The sequence below is a fragment of the Talaromyces proteolyticus genome, assembly GCF_021365285.1.
Source record: "Talaromyces proteolyticus strain PMI_201 chromosome Unknown BGW36scaffold_2, whole genome shotgun sequence".
NCBI classification, from domain to species: Eukaryota; Fungi; Ascomycota; class Eurotiomycetes; order Eurotiales; family Trichocomaceae; genus Talaromyces; species Talaromyces proteolyticus.
Genome location: NW_025764278.1, coordinates 891,650 through 908,720, shown reverse-complemented (window position 1 = coordinate 908,720; position 17,071 = coordinate 891,650). Strand labels below are relative to the sequence as shown.

Genomic DNA, 17,071 nt, shown 5'->3' with positions numbered 1-17,071 from the left:
CCTCAAAGTCGTCGGACTACTTGTCCGCAAGCGGTATGGTATATGTAATACCATGTTTGTTAATATTTTGTCAACTTCTAACCAAAAGGGCATTGCTACTTGGCACTTGCAACCAAACTTTAACCAGCGAGTCAGTCAAGCCTGAGCGTAACGATCATCTGTAACTTGGTGTGACTTGGCGAGTAAATCTTCCGCGAGTAAAATGCCGGTACCTGTCCGCCAAGGCGAAGGTTCCGTATCCCCGCACGCGTTGCAGGGAACCCCCCTGTAACTCAGATCATCCTCCACAAGGCGATACCTGTAAAGCAGTGGATCCCCAGGGGCCTAGGTGTACGGCCAATCCAATCATATTAGCAGGGCCCCCCCACTGAAAACCTTATGTGCCACTCTGCATGCATGAACCCGGACTTACCGGCCGGAAAAGGATCAAAGGAGGGAAGACATGGGTCAAAAAGTCTTCGTTTTATCAGCCTGGACTTTCAACCCATCTGCTCACATGCAGAGCGCCTGTAAGGCCCCTGATGTCAGACCATCGGACTTGGCGATACAATAGATGTCTCTGACTACCCAGTATGAAATCTCGACGGGCTCGTATCTTAGGATTAGGAATATTGACCAGATAACCATACTGAATTGAAGAAGCTAGTCAGATTTCGAATTTCTCAAAGATTTGACAGATAATAACTATTTGATATATTCTCTCACTATTTCTAAATTTTATTTTCAAGATAAATACTAGAATAAGATTCTATTATAAATTTCAGATAATAGATTACCGACAGAAACAACTAAATTTGTAGCTATAGATATTTATAGTATAAAATGATCTAATTCTCTTTTTAACCGACTTAATATCACCATAGAATATAGGGAATTAATTATAGCATTGGTAAAAACTTATTTAGGAGTAGTAGATCGTCTATAGTCTGATAATATCATGTTTGCTAAAGGCAGGGATTATACAGTGATATTATAGTATAAGTAATAGACTACAGAATGAAATTTATACTAATGTGTGGAGTGGACCTTCCAAGCTTAGAAAAACCTTAAATGTCTAAGTGGTTGTGGAATATCTTCAGCGTCTGTTGTACTCAGTGAGCATGAGTCCTGTGGATTATTGACTGTCCTTGGTCAGCACTTGGTATTTTAGATTTAGCTGAAGAATTTCTATACAATGCTGATATTCTGGAAAATTAATTATAACAGATCTTTATAATAACAAAGACCTAGAATGCTCTAGTTCTCTTTGACAAAGCCAATATAATTTTTAAAACCTTGCGTATGCGGAAGAGTTGCTGGGGATAATTCCCAGCTTTTGTGAGCGGCCATTAATCGATGTGGTGTCAAATATGAATACGGGTATCTTCAAATGTTCTATTCAAATATGAATTTCTGTAAATTCAAAGTCCTAGGATTATTAGTTACTAAGCAGTTGATGGTCTCATGTGTATTGGCCATACTGCTGCCGAAGTGGCTTCAATTGTGATAATAGAGACCGCCGAAATAAATGCACATATACTAATGGACCGCCAGTTAAGATGTAGTACAGCATCAAAGTATCGAATGATTAAAAGGACACCAGGAAAGCCAGGCCAAGATTATAATCCCAGCGACATCAAAGGGGAAACGATTGATTCAAATTACAGTAGAGCAGCAAAAGTTTGAATATAGCACCACTACATTTGAAAAGTGGATTGGGTATAGAAGCCCTCCCCATATCGATACTAATAGTACTTCATTATTTTGTACTATCTATGAGCAGGATTCTGAGAAGAATTTTAATCTGATCTTAATTAGGATAAATATGAATATAAACGTAGAAAATCTTGATACTATATTTAAATCTTGTCATTCCACTGTAAGAAACACAATGGTAGTGAGCCAAAAGTCAGATTCTGGAATCAGGAAAAGGGTTGGTCCCACCAGGGGATCTCCGCGATTTAGCCCCGTGTATGATGCTTTTTGTCCAAGATGTCTCTAGCATCATCGCTAGTAGATCTGGTAGCTACAATAAATTGAAGAAGGTTGACAATAATGCAAGAGATATGCGGATTGGGTCGCATTGGGTGCGAACCAGTGCAAGGCATTCTATAGTAGTCTAATTCTAGTATCGATTTTCTTGTCCTGCTATTACTGTGACGCTTCCTCAGATGAAAGGTGCCGTCGATTGGGATTTTCCCGATATCTGATCAATTTTGCTTCTTCTTCTTCTTCTTCTTCTTCTTCTTCTTCTTCTTCTTCTTCTTCTTCTTCTTCTTCTTCTTCTTCTTCTTCTTCTTCTTCTTCTTCTTCACCGAGAACACTCCGCCAGATGAAGCTATTCTAGTGTCCATAAATCCTTGGATGTTGTAGAATCCCATATATTCCATTCACTTTTCATCCCACAGAGCAAAGCCATGTTTTCGATATGATGCAAAGGGACGGCTATCCAACGGAGAGTAGTGTTTTCGCCTAAGAACTCGATATATTCTGTAAGCAGGCAATTGCGTGTACCAGCGAGCTTCCATGTACCAACGAGAGCTTTCATGCTCTTTAGGGTCCTTCCACGGTGCACAATGATAATGTAATTTGTAGGTGTCTGGAGTTGAAATGGGCGTTCCTTGTAAAGAAAAATCAAAATGATTCAAGCTCTCCAGGAATTCAAATTTTGTATAGACTTATTGTAGGAGATATCCAGAACCGCCCCTGTAGAAGCTGGTTACAGTCATACCTTCCAGGAGATTTCTATCAGAAGTTGACCAATGGTACAAGCGACCTTGATTCCGTGCAATTTGGAGCTTGAAAAACAATTAAACTCTCTATATATCTTGGATAGTCCGTTGTTCTTCAGTCCATGAAGGAGGGCCAGTAAACGGTGGCTGATACTTTTGCCTCGGGGCCTTTGCCTCGAAGGCTTCAATACATTGTAACGAACAGTTGGGTCATCTAAACATGACGGCTCCAATGCCATTAACCGTGGCAAGTAATGGTCCAGTCAATGGGGAATGGTACTGTTTAGAAATGCGAAAGAGGTGCTGGGGGTTTAGGTCCGGATTCTGTGAGCAGGACACTGCTTTTGGGATGTAGTGACCATCTGATACCATGTACCAATCAAACAGTTCCAAAACATACGGATTTTTGTCCAGGGATTTGATGTCCTAATTATTTGGATCAGAGAGTCGCAAGTTCAAGCCCAAATATGTCTCTTATATCTAAGGTAATTGTCTGTAGAACTTGGGCGAAATTTGGCATCACTTCTTGTTGGATATCAACACCCTATAGGAGTTATTGGAGATTCTGATATCGCTCGAAGATGCATGGTCTGTGATATTGTAAAGTCGTGATAGTATTGGGAGTGAGAGACTGGCAGCAGGCAGAAGAGAGGTCAGGCTCACTAGGCACTAGGTTATATCTAGACTAGCGTAGAGTAATATCTGTAATATTATTGGCCGGTCCTTATCAGGCTTGGCCCAGGTGGCAGCAGAAAATGGAATAGCTCCGAGGCCACGTGAGGACCCGCCAGAGAGTGATTGTCACTGACATGTTTTTGTCACTGTTTCTCTTCTGCAAATCGAGTTCTGTTGGCCTTTTTGGACGTGGCAGCTGTATCGCTGGTGGTATTGCCAGTATATATCTCATAAGCGATATGATCTGGGGTCACTATAGCGCCGCACGATAAGCCGATACAATAGGACGAAAATGGCATCATCCCGCCGCCTGGTCACGGACTCCGAGAAGCAGGTACGTATTTTACTTCTTTTACTCCCTCGCATGTTATTGAGAGTACCTTAACATCTCTAATATGTTAATGCAGGTTATCAGGTCAGATGACATGCAGCAAAAATGGTACCAACCGCCATCAAACCGAAGGGCTAGTCTTGTGAAGGCCTGCATTGTTACGGTAATTGCTCTTTTGGGGCTTTATATTTACCTTCCGGGATTAGACTTGGCTTCTTATTTCACGCCATGTGCATTTCAGAGGCAGTCTGTAGTCGGCGAGGACGCTAGCTTGGGTGCAGTGGCGAGCGAGAGCGCTGCATGCAGTGCTGCGGGGATTGAGATGTTGAAGAAAGGAGGTAACGCAGCAGATGCGGTGAGTATTTACTTTGGAAAAGGCGAATAATTAGCATTTCTGATCCAGCGTAGATGGTGGCAACGGTATTTTGTGTTGGCGTTATTGGTAGGTGAACCCATTTCCAGAGAAGACTGATTGAGCGCTAACATCACCTAGGCATGTATCATAGTGGCATTGGAGGTGGTGGCTTTATGTTGATACGATCTCCTGATGGCACCTTTGAGAGTGTTGATTTCCGTGAGACTGCACCGGCCGCTGCCTTTCAGGACATGTACACCAATGATACGAAGGCATCCATCGAAGGGGGACTAGCAAGGTAAGACACTAATCTAGCATCCGGACTATATATGTAGTATTAATATATGTGTTCAGCGGAGTGCCTAGCGAAATACGCGGCTTGGAGTATTTGCATGAAAACTATGGCGTCCTGCCGTGGTCCACAGTCTTGCAACCTGCCATAAAAACTGCTCGGTATGGCTTTCCCATGACGGAAGATTTGATGCGTGCAGTACGCTCGACGGTGAAAGGCGGGAAAACCTTTCTCGTAGAGGATCCATCATGGGCTTTAGACTTCGCACCTAATGGAACCTTGTTAAATCTTGAAGATACCGTGTACAGAAAGAGATATGCAGATACGCTTGAAACCATTGCGAACGAAGGACCAGATGCCTTCTATACCGGCTACATCGCTGAAACAATGATCAAAGCCGTTCAAGACGCTAATGGTACGATGACATTGCAGGACCTTGAGAACTACGGGGTAGTTGTGGGAGATACTCCCCAGATTGACTACAGAGGTTACAAAGTCACCAGTACGTCGGCACCATCGGCTGGCTCTATTGGGCTAAGCATATTGCGGATTGTAGAGGGATATGAAGATTTCTTTTCACCAGACTCGATTGCGCTGAGTACACATCGACTTGATGAAGCTATGCGGTTTGGTTACGGTCAGGTTTGTTTCTTATATTCATTTATGCTGCATTTTCCCATCTAACTTCAGGTTAGAGAACAACATTTGGTGATCCTGCATTTGTGGAGGGTTTGTACCAGCGCGAGCAGGATATTCTCAATGACACTACCGTTGAAGGTATTCGACGGCGTATTTCCGACCTACGTACTCAGAATATATCCGCGTATGATCCAGACGGACTTGAAAGCTTGGATACGTGGGTTTGACCTTTGAGAGACCTGTCATTCCATGGCTGACAAAATAACAGGCCCGGGACGTCTCATATTTCTACAGCCGATCGCTCCGGATTGGCGGTTACACTCACCACGACGATCAACTTATTCTTTGGCAGCTTGTTGATGGTCCCCGAGACTGGTATCATTATGAATAATGAAATGAACGGTTAGTACTTCTGAAGTCATACATACGCTATTAGTACCATCAAAACTTATTATCCTCCAGATTTCTCAATTCCTGGGTCATCGAACGAATTCGGCTTCGTCCCATCTCCCTCCAACTATATCCGGCCAGGGAAAAGACCCCTCTCGTCCATCACGCCTATGATCGTCACGCACCCTGATGGCTCCTTGTATTTCGTCACCGGTGCCGCCGGCGGCAGTCGCATCACGACCGCTACCGTGCAAAGCGTCATTAACGTAATTGACCGGGGAATGGACCCGTTCGGTGCGCTTGCCGAGCCGCGTTTGCACGATCAGTTGATCCCTAACCGGGTTACGTTTGAGTACAGCTTCAACAACGACACGGTCAAATCCATGCAGACACGCGGACACAATGTGACCTGGGTAGGACCGGGACAGAGCTCCGCCCAAAGCGTGCGACTATTGCCCAACGGCACATTTGAGGCCGCTGGAGAGCCACGGCAAAAGAATTCCGGAGGGTATGCTATATAATTGGTTATTTAATCTGATCTGTGACTTTATTTTATGTTAGATATAGATTGTTTTAGACAGAATGTTTGTTGATCAATATCATCCGACTTTCACACTAACCCTTTTTCATTGTTTCCACTTAATCCACTGTATACCAAGACTACATAGTTATGTATAGTAAGGTGGATTAGATCAGACAATAACGATCCCATGGGACACCCCGCTTCGGCCCGCGGTTCCAACCCAAACCTTGTTTAACTAACCCCCTCAAGCCAGGACTAAACACACAACAATTATGATTAATATTAAGAATTGATGGCTCGCTCACTGCACGCGGGTACCTGCTTACCTGCTTACTGCCCGTAAGCGAGCGGCGGCGCTGCCTAAGGCAGGAATCGCCGTTGAGGCAGCGATCCGCAGCGGCGACGGGCGGTCCGATTGGCCTGCGGCTTGCCGGGCGGTGAAGCGCGCGAGTATTGCTCGCCTCTGACTTGCTCGCAACTTCGCCCTACACGACTCAAATAATCAATCGCATGCTTTCTTCCATGTGATGCACACCGTGATTCGCGATTAATTTTAACATTTCTCCGTTTACTTGCTGTTTGATTTGGGGCCTGAATTCACGGAAGCCACCAGCGGCACAGCTTGCCATCCACTACCTGCTCTCCCCCGCCTCTAAACAGTAAGCGCTGCCCACGTCACATACTGGCTCCGCCGTCCCTCCAGCACATCGAACAGACACGGCAGCCAGATCTAGTGTGGCCGACATCCATAGTCTTGCAGGGCTTGGGCCGCATTATGTCTCCTCTTTTCACTTCCTCGCTATAGACTCCTGCTCATTCCATCAACAAGAGTAGTTGTGGTACGCCGCTGCAACTGCCAAGTTGTCATCCATCGTCCATCCACTACAGGCTGGTAAGCACCGTCTTCCACAGTGGGTACCTCGTGTTCTTTGAGTGGTAAGCTCATCTTAAGGTTTTCGACACTAATTAACATATTGCAAACTAGACCAGACACGTGCTTCCTGCTCCCCTCAACGGCTACTATCTGACTGACGTGCGTCATGTCCTCCAAGCCCAAGCTGTGGAATATCCTTGGCGACCGTGACGAGCGAGACAAACCAGCCACGAAATCGGCGAAGAATAATCGAGATAGAGAAAAGGACAAGGCGAAAGAGAAAGACAAGCGCGTCGCAAACCGCTCGTCCCATGGAAAGAAGGCGAGCACGCCAACCAAGGATCGCGACTCGGTTATAACCGCCCACTCCACTTCATCCACCTCGACTTCTCAGACTCGCACTCGTCGCTCGTCAATGCCCGAAGTTGACAGCGCCCCCAGGTCCGCGGCGACCTCTTTTCTCGAGTCGCGAACTAGCCTCCCGTATCCGACCTTCTCGAAAGCACATAGCAAAGTAGAGCTATGGGACAAGCACCAACGGGCGCAGAAGGGGGAAATCCCGACGCCGGACCCTACCGATGTTGCGGATGGAGATCATCGCCGTGGTGAGGGCCGCAAGTCGTCGTCGCGAAATGGCCATCGTCATGCTACTCCGCCGAGCCCGCCTCTCACCGCAGACCAGCGTTCGTCAAGGAAAGGAAGTTCGATGGGTAGCAAGGAGCTGAAGAATAAAGAGAAGGAGAGGGATGGGAAACCCAGAAGTCGAAAAGATCCAACGCGGTCAACGTCCAGCTTGGAGAGAAAAGTTGATGAGGAATCTGCCGTGAGTAGCAAGTCGCCTCTTTCAAGCACTCCAGTCAAGGTCCGACTACGAGAATCGTCGACACCAAATCGCTCGGCTAGTCATAAGACTTCTAGATCTACACTCCAGGGATCTGATGCGCCCAAGCGGACTTCAAGTCATAGCGCAAAAACACAAATACGTTCAACTGTTACAAACGGGACCGAAAGCACATCGGAGTTCACAAACGACTCCGATGCGACATCGGTTGCCCCGAATCAGCCGAAACCACCATCACGGATGCAAAATCGCTCATCTACTCCCCAGAGCCGCTTCGCCAGAAGGAACTCTCCCCAGATTGAAGTGTTCATGGAAGGAAATGAGTCTGTTGTCAATGGCGAACACTACGCGTCTTCCCCACCTCCACCGCCACCTCCTCCTCCTCCCCCGGAGATGCCTATTGCTCCTCCACGAGTGGATTACTTATTACAAAATGGCGGTTTAGCCTACCCACTACCAAAACATTTGCTCGGGGCGGGTCAGTCACCAAATATGCCTCACCAGCTCACCCAGCCCCAAAACGCCGTCATTCAAGTATTCGAACCATTCAATCGCATACTAGATGACTACAACCATGTCATGGAAAAGAATGGCTCTCTTGCAGTTGCAACAGGCTATCGATCTGTGGCCAGGCGTCTACTGGACCGACTAGAGGCTGTTTTTGCACGAGATATCTCCTCCGAGGCTTGCCAGTGTATCATGTGTGAAGATGATCAATTAGGTGAGATGTCTCCTGGTGTTAGCTGGGGGGAAGTGTTGGAATTGGTCTCTGGGCGACGGGAACTGCCCAGCTGGCCGCCGTTCCACATGGCAGCGTCGGTGAAGGCTCAGATGGTACCAGGCGAGGAGCATATCCCAATGCAGAAGCTTGATATTGATGTCCCAGAAGAATATCGCGAGCATTATGTCCGTCAGTCCCGCAAAACCAAGCAATCAGTCGATAAATGGCTTCTCGGTCAAACTGAGATGAGCCCACCGGAGGAAGTAGATGACGAGACATTGACTTTTGCGATGATGACCTACTTAGACTCGGCAAATCGAGACACCTTCTGCGCTCTTCTTGGCATCAAGTCAGCGACCCCAGTCCCTGGGAATGCTACGCCAGCTCCTCGGTCCCGCCCGGACTTTTTAATTGCTTCTTCTATAGCCATACAGCGTTTGTACCGGCTCGCCGCACCTGCTCGAGAATCCGAAACTGCGCTCTATATGCTCAATAACCCTTACATCCACAACGTCTTGGCGACGCTGGCAGCAATCAGCAATGATGAATGGGAGATCCTTATTTCAGGCCGTTTTGATGGGTTCCTGCGAAGCGGTGCTGAGGACAACTTCAGCCCATCCATGACGGCCTCAGCTCCCCCAAGATCTGCTAGCCGATCTGGAACGCCCTTCCTCCCTGGATCCTCTCGCGGAACAACTCCATTCCAAATGGACCCAACACTCCGACCAGTCAGTCAACCTTATGGATCATCCGTTGCATCTGCCTCCTACGGTGCCCCCATCGCACTCGACGAAGATACAGAAATTGCATCTCTAGCCGAAATCGAGAGGGACATCTACCAAAGCATGGAAGCTCTTGAAGATGCCTTCGAGGCGCTCCATTGCAAAGCCGAGGTCATTCGACGCAAACTTCGCGAGCGAGGCGCTGGCCTGTCAGTCGCCAACCAAGCCCGTCGCGGATCCGCTGCCAACCTTGATGCGCGAATGGGCACCCCCGCATCTATGTTCGGCGGTCAGTGGGACAGCAGCGGCTTGGATGAAGACGACGGCATCGACGATGACATGTCGCTCGCCCCCGACGACTCCGCAAGCAACATCAGCTCCAGCCGTAGGCGCCGACCGAAAAGACGTAGCGAGCGCCGCACCCCGGCGCCTGTAGAAGAAGAAGATGAAGAAGGGGACTATGATGTATACGAATCCCGACGAGATCGACGCCGGTAGTCGTATACTCGCTTACCTTCTACAAACGGTTAAAGAAACAGTTTTGTGCTAGCAGTCCAACAGCATGCATACTACTTTTTTGTGTGAATGATTTGATGATACCAATACCATTTTTCGAAATTATTCTAAAATTGACTTTGTGTTTTCATTTTTTTGGAAATATTTTGGTTGACGATGTGTGTTGGGGCTGTCCCGCAGAATGAATGGGGATACGCAGGACATGGTACTACTATTAGCGCTATTGCATGGTCTGGTTTATATATCACGAAGGGTATTGTCATAGTATTCAGTATTGCGGATGTTTTAAGCAATCAATTCAACATTTGCAAGGGTAACGACATAAAGTTTTTATATTTTTTTCAATGTCGTCACTGTCAACTACATTGTATCAGATTCAGTGTTCAATGGTTCTACGGTATGGTCTCAGAGTTACAAATATATTTTTACAAATGTAAGGTAAACGACAACTTTTGTCACCTGACTGTAAATCAATGTCGATAAATATCTTAGCAGGAAGAAGTTATTTCAGGAACCAATTCAAAATTTAATGTGATCATCTATATGTTAACTGATATACCTCGTCCAAATCGATGTCACTCATAAATAACTTGTGGTATCAAGACATTAAATAAGATGTTAGTATATTAAGAAATTAAAAATATAAAAATTATTTTTTCCACTGGAGAGAAACCACAAAGACTACTTCCCCCAGATTGGCCCCTTCACTGATGTCGTATGGTGGTGCATCTCGTCACTTGACCGTGGACTCGTATTTTGCGGGTACGCGGGCTCACTGGTAATCTCAATAGTGGTCTCCTGATACACCTTTCCAATCTCTCCAAGCTCAATATCCTTTTGCACGATATTGTCGGTTGACCCGGACCGTTCTGAGAGTGAAGAGCGCGTCTCTTTTGCACGCTGGCCAGCATTCCCAGCATTCTGCCGGCCCGCTCCTGCTCCCCCCCTAGTAACGGTGGTGATGGTTGTGGTTAAATTGGTTGAGCGGTTACGCCCCCCCTGACCACTGACAATGTTGTTATAAGCGCTGTTCCCACGATACTCAGAGTCCGTGATGAGGTTCCGACGGGTAAGCGTGTACACAAGCACGTCGACGAAGCCGGAGCTCGTCATCATGGCGCCTGCCAAGCAAAAGTATGTGAGGTTGGGGTTTTGGCCGCGAGCAGACGCCATTCGGCCGGCGGCAAGGGGAAGAGAGAGAACGACATAGGTGACGGGGTAGATAACCATGTAACCGACAACACGTCGAAGTCGTTTTAAGCTTTCGAGCTGAGCGCTTCCGCCGAGGATCGATGATGCGGAGATTTGGCGTCGCAGTTGAAAGTACATGATGGCGTAGAGAATGACGGTGCCGAATTCGGCGAGGAAAATCCATAGATAGTGAGTCCAGAGACGCTCGGCTTCGTATTTTTCGTTGATCCAGCACTGAGGGTTTGCGATGTTAGTGGATTGGATAGAAGCGTAGGCAGGGATGGTTACGTACCCATGCCCCGGAAGGAACCATCACATCGACTCCGTGGTTAGCAATCGGGATGGCCACGATGACAGCCAAAAAGACCCATACACCAACAACGGCAACTACAAACCATTTGTGTTCAAGTTTACGGCCTGAAGTGACGAGCATGAAAGTGTGTATGGCAATGGCAAGCACGAATAAACCACTGCCTGGATCCCCCACCTGTAGCCATAAGCCTTGTAGGAAACAAGCTGCCGTGCCGGCACGTATGGCGTCGTTGTGAATCCAATGAAGGCAAATCAGAAATCCCAATGATTGCTGCAGATCAGCGAGTAGAAGATTGTAAATGAGAATGATATACTGGTTGTGACCCAGGTATCGTTTGGCACCTTGTCGCCAGAAGACTAGCCGATAGGTGATGAAGCATAATAGGCCAAAAGTGGCTAACACAGACAGCATGGCGAGAACTGAAATGGCAATAAGTCCTTTGTACTGTGTGCTGGGTAGAGGATCAATGTCCAAAGGCGAACTCCTCGTCGAGAGAACATTGTTAGTGTGAGAAACATCGGTGCTGCTGCTAAGCAAGCTCACTGCCCGCCATAAATTCATTCTTAGAGTGAGGGTTAACTTTGATGGAAAACATAAACGCCGAATAAACGCTAACTGTTCGTGTATAGAGATCGCAAAGCGACTAGTCGTAGGTTATCAATCACCAGATATCTTCAGAAACAAACTCTAGAAGAATGGTACAGGGGCAAGACAATCTATATGCAAAATAAATGACAATGGGCTATCTCAAGAGGTACAAGAAAGGAGGGCCCAGTCCAGTTAACATGGAAAGGGATCGCACGGAAATAATAATGCCGGCTCTCGGTCAAAGCTTGAAAAATAAAGTCTGGGAACTTTAGAATGGACAAGCTTTTGAGACAGAATAAGACGAGAGTGGAAGAGATCACCAAGAAGGTAAGAGTTCACGCCGGTATTTTTGACATCCAAGGAACCGGACAGAACTATTGATTATTGCTATTGAGCACGAGGCAAATTCAGTTTGGATTCTGGACTGAATGGAACCGTGTGGTACCACAGGGATTTTCCTATTGACATGATAGGGCTCGAGCTAGCGATATGGAGCACGGCCGTCATACAAAATGCACATCTTGCCACGGCATTGTTCCTGCTGCGGCGACTACAGACCACTGCCCATCATGGCTAGACAAACAAGCATGTACTGAATCTGTTAACGGCAACGAGCCCCCATGCAAATACCGTTCGCTAGGGCCCCTATTGGCAGTGGGCTGGGCCGTTGGTGGGCTCGTGGCTCGTGCTCATCAACTTTAGTCTTTGAGATCAGTTTGGAATGACACCTTCAAACTTTTGCTTATGGCAGCTGGGGCAGTCTCAGCCTATGGGTTCTCAAACCCCCACGCTTCCACATGCCCGCTTTGTGCCAAGCCCTCGTTAGGTACGTAGAACTATTCGGCGGGGAAAAAGGTACAAAACCAACATCGGAAGCAAGAATCCGGGGAATACCGCCTATAATAGGTATGCACTGGTATGCCCTAGCATAGCCATCAATACGGGCACTTAACTTCGAAGTCCAACGAATACGGGTGCGTAAATGCGCAAGTTGCAAAAGCCTGCCGTTGAAGTCTTAAAATGCGGTGGACATTTTTGTTCAATTCGGGACCAGCTGGTGGGCATGGTGGAACCAGCAGCCAGGGTCCAACGGCCCTAATCAACGGTTAGCCATGTCGCTGCAAGTCAAAGGCCTCAGTGGCTGGTACGACGTACTTGTCTCCACGACTGTGGAGAATAGACATAATTGCTGCGGCAAGGATACGTAGTGCCTGTCTGCGCCGGAGACTCTGGACATTTTGGGCATTACTGCCGATTGTCGAATTCTTTGGAGAAATTTCAGCCGAGGCATTAAAATGTGTGTCATCTGAATGTGGATTAGGATGGTTCAGGGACAAGTCTATAGTGAACATTCTGATATAGACATTGAGACGCGGGTGACGAGCTAATAGAAAAATCAGATCACGATCACGATCATTGATCCTGATGCAAGAATCGCATGCAGGATCAGTAGACTCTGTGCTAGGGGAGGCCGTCTGCGGCTAGGTTCCGAGAGCGACACAAAGATGCTGTTGTTTGTGGTCTTTTTGTCGTTGTTCCATCAGCAAGAACCGGGGATCACGTGAAGGCCAGCAACCCTGTGCCTTTCGAAACTGCTGCTTTGATTTTGATATCTCCAGCAAATCCATTCCCCACTACCCATCATGACTTTAATTATTCCAATTTCCTGGCCGGCGATCATGATGTACATCTCCAGGCATATTCATTGGCCGAATCGCGAATGTCTTGGAGATTCTTGACCAGTCTAGATTGGGCGGCAATCAATCACTACTGAATTACTAATCCCAGTTGGTCTCTAATTGCATCTTGCACATCATCTACCACTAGCTTTCACCGGCGTGCAAATCTCGAAATTGCCTGCGGCACTACCTGCGTGATCCGTGGCCATCAGTCGAGTGGAGCGCCCCTTAAAGGCGCACCCCTCTATCTTAGCGGAGAAGTTGGTGCTATGCTCAAGCTAATGCAGTACTGAGATTTAGTAGTAAGCATCACCCTTTTGCATTATGAACCTTGTTAGCCACGTACGCGGCCAGTCACGGCTACTCATCTTATTGATCCTTGACCGGAGAATCGCAATGTAACGAGGACCTTCTGATTGCATGATCTCACAGCACATCTCCGTAAAGTCGGAGTTATGATATATGCAAGTGTCTCTCAACTCAAGAACTCGGGGGATATCATCAATATGGGCCAGCGAATTTATCATGATTAGGTTCATGATACATGATACTTGCAGAGATATTTTCTCATTCCTATTCAACACCCCCGCACACTAACTATCCTAGACGTTGCCACCCAGGGGGCTTGCACGATGCTGAGCGAACGAACCCCTGTCTCGACGCTACTTTTCGCTAGGTTTCAAAATGAGCCACGGACCACATGGAAAGAGTTTTCTCTCAGCATACGAACGGATCCGGTACATGCTTGTTCCGATACACACATTGGAGATGCCAGCGGGTTGCCAACGTGAGTTTTAATGCAAAAACTCAAAACAACCACCCGCAAACTTAACCGACCACCATCCCGACACCTTTACCCAAGCGGCTCCTGGTCTATGCCAGCCTATATGTGGCGCGGTTGGTGAAAGGTCCGCAACTGCCTAAGCGCGATTGCACTACTCGTGAACATGTGAGCGGCCAGCCGACGATCTTTTCTCGTCTACTTGCCTTTTCTTGCCTGGTCTCCAGATACAGCTGAAAGATCGATATCCAATAGGGGAGAAATAATAACCCCCCCCCCTGCCCCGCCTCCCCCCTGCCAAATTCAAGGTCAATGCGAATTCCCCTGCGTACGTAACACAGTAAGCTTTGACAATGCATGATGTGGTCGTGTTGGTGCCGGAGGAATTAGGCTAATAATTATGGGTCTCTTTTTCCCCTGACAGCGACGCTAGAAACTTCCAACCCATCTGGACTACTCCACCGGCCTTGATCTCGAATCAGCAGTCATAACATTGTATTCATGCTGAGTATGAGATACGGAGAGTTCCTTGCGCTAGATTGACAAAACCATTGTATGGCATATTAATGTATTCCACAAGCGAACGGCCACTCCCAAATTCCCATACAAAACACTACGTTAGTGAATATGTTACAATGCGACCCAGGCTGCCGCAGGTTGACGAACCAGGAAAAGTCACTAGTATACTCTTGAGGACGATAAAAAATCGCAACTATTAACATTATCTAATCGTGTTCAACCTCTCAAAATTGAGACATACGATAGCTTGAGAAAAATCTGATTTATTGCCACCAGTCCTGGCTATAATCATTCCTAGTGCTTACGTCCGTTAGCCTTTTTATGTAAGTAACCGGTACTAATGGATAATTTTTCCTTAATAAACTAGCCTTATGCGATTCCCCAGATCTCAGCTGCCAAAGAAGATAAAGAGCCGAAGATGGCGAAAATAAATATTCAATAGTGTGATCTTTGTTCCGGAATAGCTGCACATGTGCAAGTTTGACCTGAGACGTATGCGCATTCCCAAGACCTCGGGAATATTAAGATTCAATAGCGACGCCCGGAACGATGACGATCTACAAATAGCTGTATACTCTATATGCGAGGAAATCTTCACTATGCCTAACTGCAGTTAATCGCTGGCTTACTAATACACAGTCACCGTTTAAATTTGTATGCCTCGTTTCGATGAAAACCGAAAAATCTCCGTTTTATGCTGTTAGTGAATTAATCCTAAGAGATGTGTTTTCGGCCAATGGTATTGTAGATGTATATGCACATTTTGAGTTGAGACGAACTCGATCGGAAATAAGAATAACAAGTTTGGTGAGGGGACAACATTGAGGATTACGGTTGATATTTGAAATAGTTGCAACAGATTGATTGATTATATTTCCGTTGTGTGCTATGTGTGAACGAGGAAAGGTGGCTACATTGTAAGATTCTCAATACCATAGAGCAAGAAAGGATATATCTGGTGCAAGTTTGATATTCCAAATTGAAGGGTGCTTCATTCCCGATATTTCAAAATGGTTGGTCCTCCTGGAAATGCACCTGCTTACAGAATCCTGATCACTAAGAACAACACTCAGCAAAAGGCCAAAAAGAGAAGAATTGGTTGTTCATGATACAGAATCCTCGTCCCCGGCAGAATTCTGCATCTCAAGATCTTACGTTCACTCAATCGGATCACCGGTTTTAGGTGAATCCAAAACAAACGGTGGCGCTTGAAGGGATACAGAATTTACAGCTTGTCCGCCTGGTCGCATGAAGATGCTCCAATGCGAAGGCTAGATCTTCACAGTTGAGTGGTATGTTTTCAAGTGGGCTAGGCCGGTACTCAGGACACTATGCTTGGTTGCTCTGATACCTGCATAGCCTGCCTGTGTCATGGCAATGTTCACGAGAGATTTATTTGGTACAACATCGGGAACATCCACCAAATTTCATTTCCTTTCCATTCGACCGATGAATCGGACACTTGGAAACCCGTATCTTTTGCGGGCAAAATAAGAGAAGCTATTTTCACATGTTGAGGGACATTTCAGCAGTGTATCAATTTTGGTATGTACTCAGCGCAATCAAAACTCCGAACCCCGGCCTCACCAAATAAACAGACATCACTTTTTGTTGAATTCTCGGTACCACCATCTGTTGAACGACCAACTTTTCCTTGTCCGATACCCTTCCCTTTTGCGCCTATTCATTTACCCATTCATATCGTCCAGCCATGCATATTGGCACATTAATTTGGCTATTCTTTTTGACCTGAACCTCCACGCCCTGCCACGGCGTCCAGCCAATTTTCTGCCCGTCGTCAAATTCCAACTCAAATGCAATTTTGTATACCCCGAGAACCTGGAAGACTACATCCTTAATCTCTACTATGCCTGTTTTTGGCGTCCAAGCTTTGACAAGGAGACCGCCCCTGTCGCTGATGTCGATTTTCTTCATGCTAACATTGCCGTACAGATTGATATTGTTTTTGTTGATGAATTTCACATTCAAATCCTTGAACACAATCCACGTATTCAAACGACTTCCCTTGATCTCCCTGAACCCTTCACTATCCACATCCGTCGACAGGCCGATATTGTCAAAGAGCTCATGATCTGCCATACACCCCGCGCCATACTGAACCTTTGCGATGAACTGACTGATAACTATTTGAGGTTTTAGCGGTAGCGTATACCCCGAGAATTTCGGTACTGTGATGCGGATAGGTAGATTGGGATATGCCTGTCGGAATGTCGGCTTGAAGATGCCCTTGTCTTGTTTGGAGGGGGTGACGAAGGTGATCTCGTATTTTGACATCGTTCTCTGTCTTGATTCGCGTGTCCTTTTCCGTCGTTTGTCTTATTTCGTCTGGAACGTGAGTTGAATGGTTATTTGGCCTCGTGTACAAGGTTGTTACGGGGATTTTGCGTCA

General features: G+C 46.7%; 4 protein-coding genes across 4 annotated transcripts; 2 read left to right on the top strand and 2 right to left on the bottom strand.

Annotated features, from left to right (window-relative positions):
• Positions 1-3,554: 3,554 nt before the first annotated feature.
• On the top strand, positions 3,555-6,184 carry BGW36DRAFT_369243 (gamma-glutamyltranspeptidase). The gene is made up of 8 exons (XM_046215103.1): positions 3,555-3,720; positions 3,794-4,072; positions 4,126-4,159; positions 4,211-4,370; positions 4,427-5,006; positions 5,060-5,220; positions 5,272-5,405; positions 5,466-6,184. Exons 1-8 carry the CDS (start codon positions 3,679-3,681, stop codon positions 5,912-5,914), a joined length of 1,839 nt encoding a protein of 612 aa, XP_046076386.1. The 5' UTR covers positions 3,555-3,678; the 3' UTR covers positions 5,915-6,184.
• Positions 6,185-6,645: 461 nt separating this feature from the next.
• Positions 6,646-9,659, top strand: BGW36DRAFT_86022 (uncharacterized protein). Its single transcript, XM_046222649.1, has 2 exons — positions 6,646-6,852; positions 6,902-9,659. Exon 2 carries the CDS (start codon positions 6,957-6,959, stop codon positions 9,570-9,572), a length of 2,616 nt encoding a protein of 871 aa, XP_046076385.1. The 5' UTR covers positions 6,646-6,852; positions 6,902-6,956; the 3' UTR covers positions 9,573-9,659.
• Positions 9,660-10,271: 612 nt separating this feature from the next.
• BGW36DRAFT_288527 (G protein-coupled glucose receptor regulating Gpa2-domain-containing protein) lies at positions 10,272-11,655 on the bottom strand (the record flags this gene model as incomplete). The annotated part of the gene is made up of 2 exons (XM_046210584.1): positions 10,272-11,015; positions 11,074-11,655. The coding sequence occupies 2 exons, from the start codon at positions 11,653-11,655 to the stop codon at positions 10,272-10,274; spliced, it is 1,326 nt and encodes a 441-aa protein (XP_046076384.1).
• Positions 11,656-16,341: 4,686 nt separating this feature from the next.
• BGW36DRAFT_422928 (uncharacterized protein) lies at positions 16,342-16,956 on the bottom strand (the record flags this gene model as incomplete). Its single annotated transcript, XM_046219766.1, has 1 exon — positions 16,342-16,956. The coding sequence occupies one exon, from the start codon at positions 16,954-16,956 to the stop codon at positions 16,342-16,344; it is 615 nt and encodes a 204-aa protein (XP_046076383.1).
• Positions 16,957-17,071: the final 115 nt, after the last annotated feature.

Bases quoted from the DNA above. Each gene is read 5' to 3' on its own strand.
- BGW36DRAFT_369243 (XM_046215103.1), top strand. From the start codon at position 3,679: ATGGCATCATCCCGCCGCCTGGTCACGGACTCCGAGAAGCAG. The intron at 3,721-3,793 runs GTACGTATTTTA...ATGTTAATGCAG, and splicing joins TCACGGACTCCGAGAAGCAG to GTTATCAGGTCAGATGACAT. The intron at 4,073-4,125 runs GTGAGTATTTAC...GATCCAGCGTAG, and splicing joins GAGGTAACGCAGCAGATGCG to ATGGTGGCAACGGTATTTTG.
- BGW36DRAFT_86022 (XM_046222649.1), top strand. From the start codon at position 6,957: ATGTCCTCCAAGCCCAAGCTGTGGAATATCCTTGGCGACCGTGACGAG.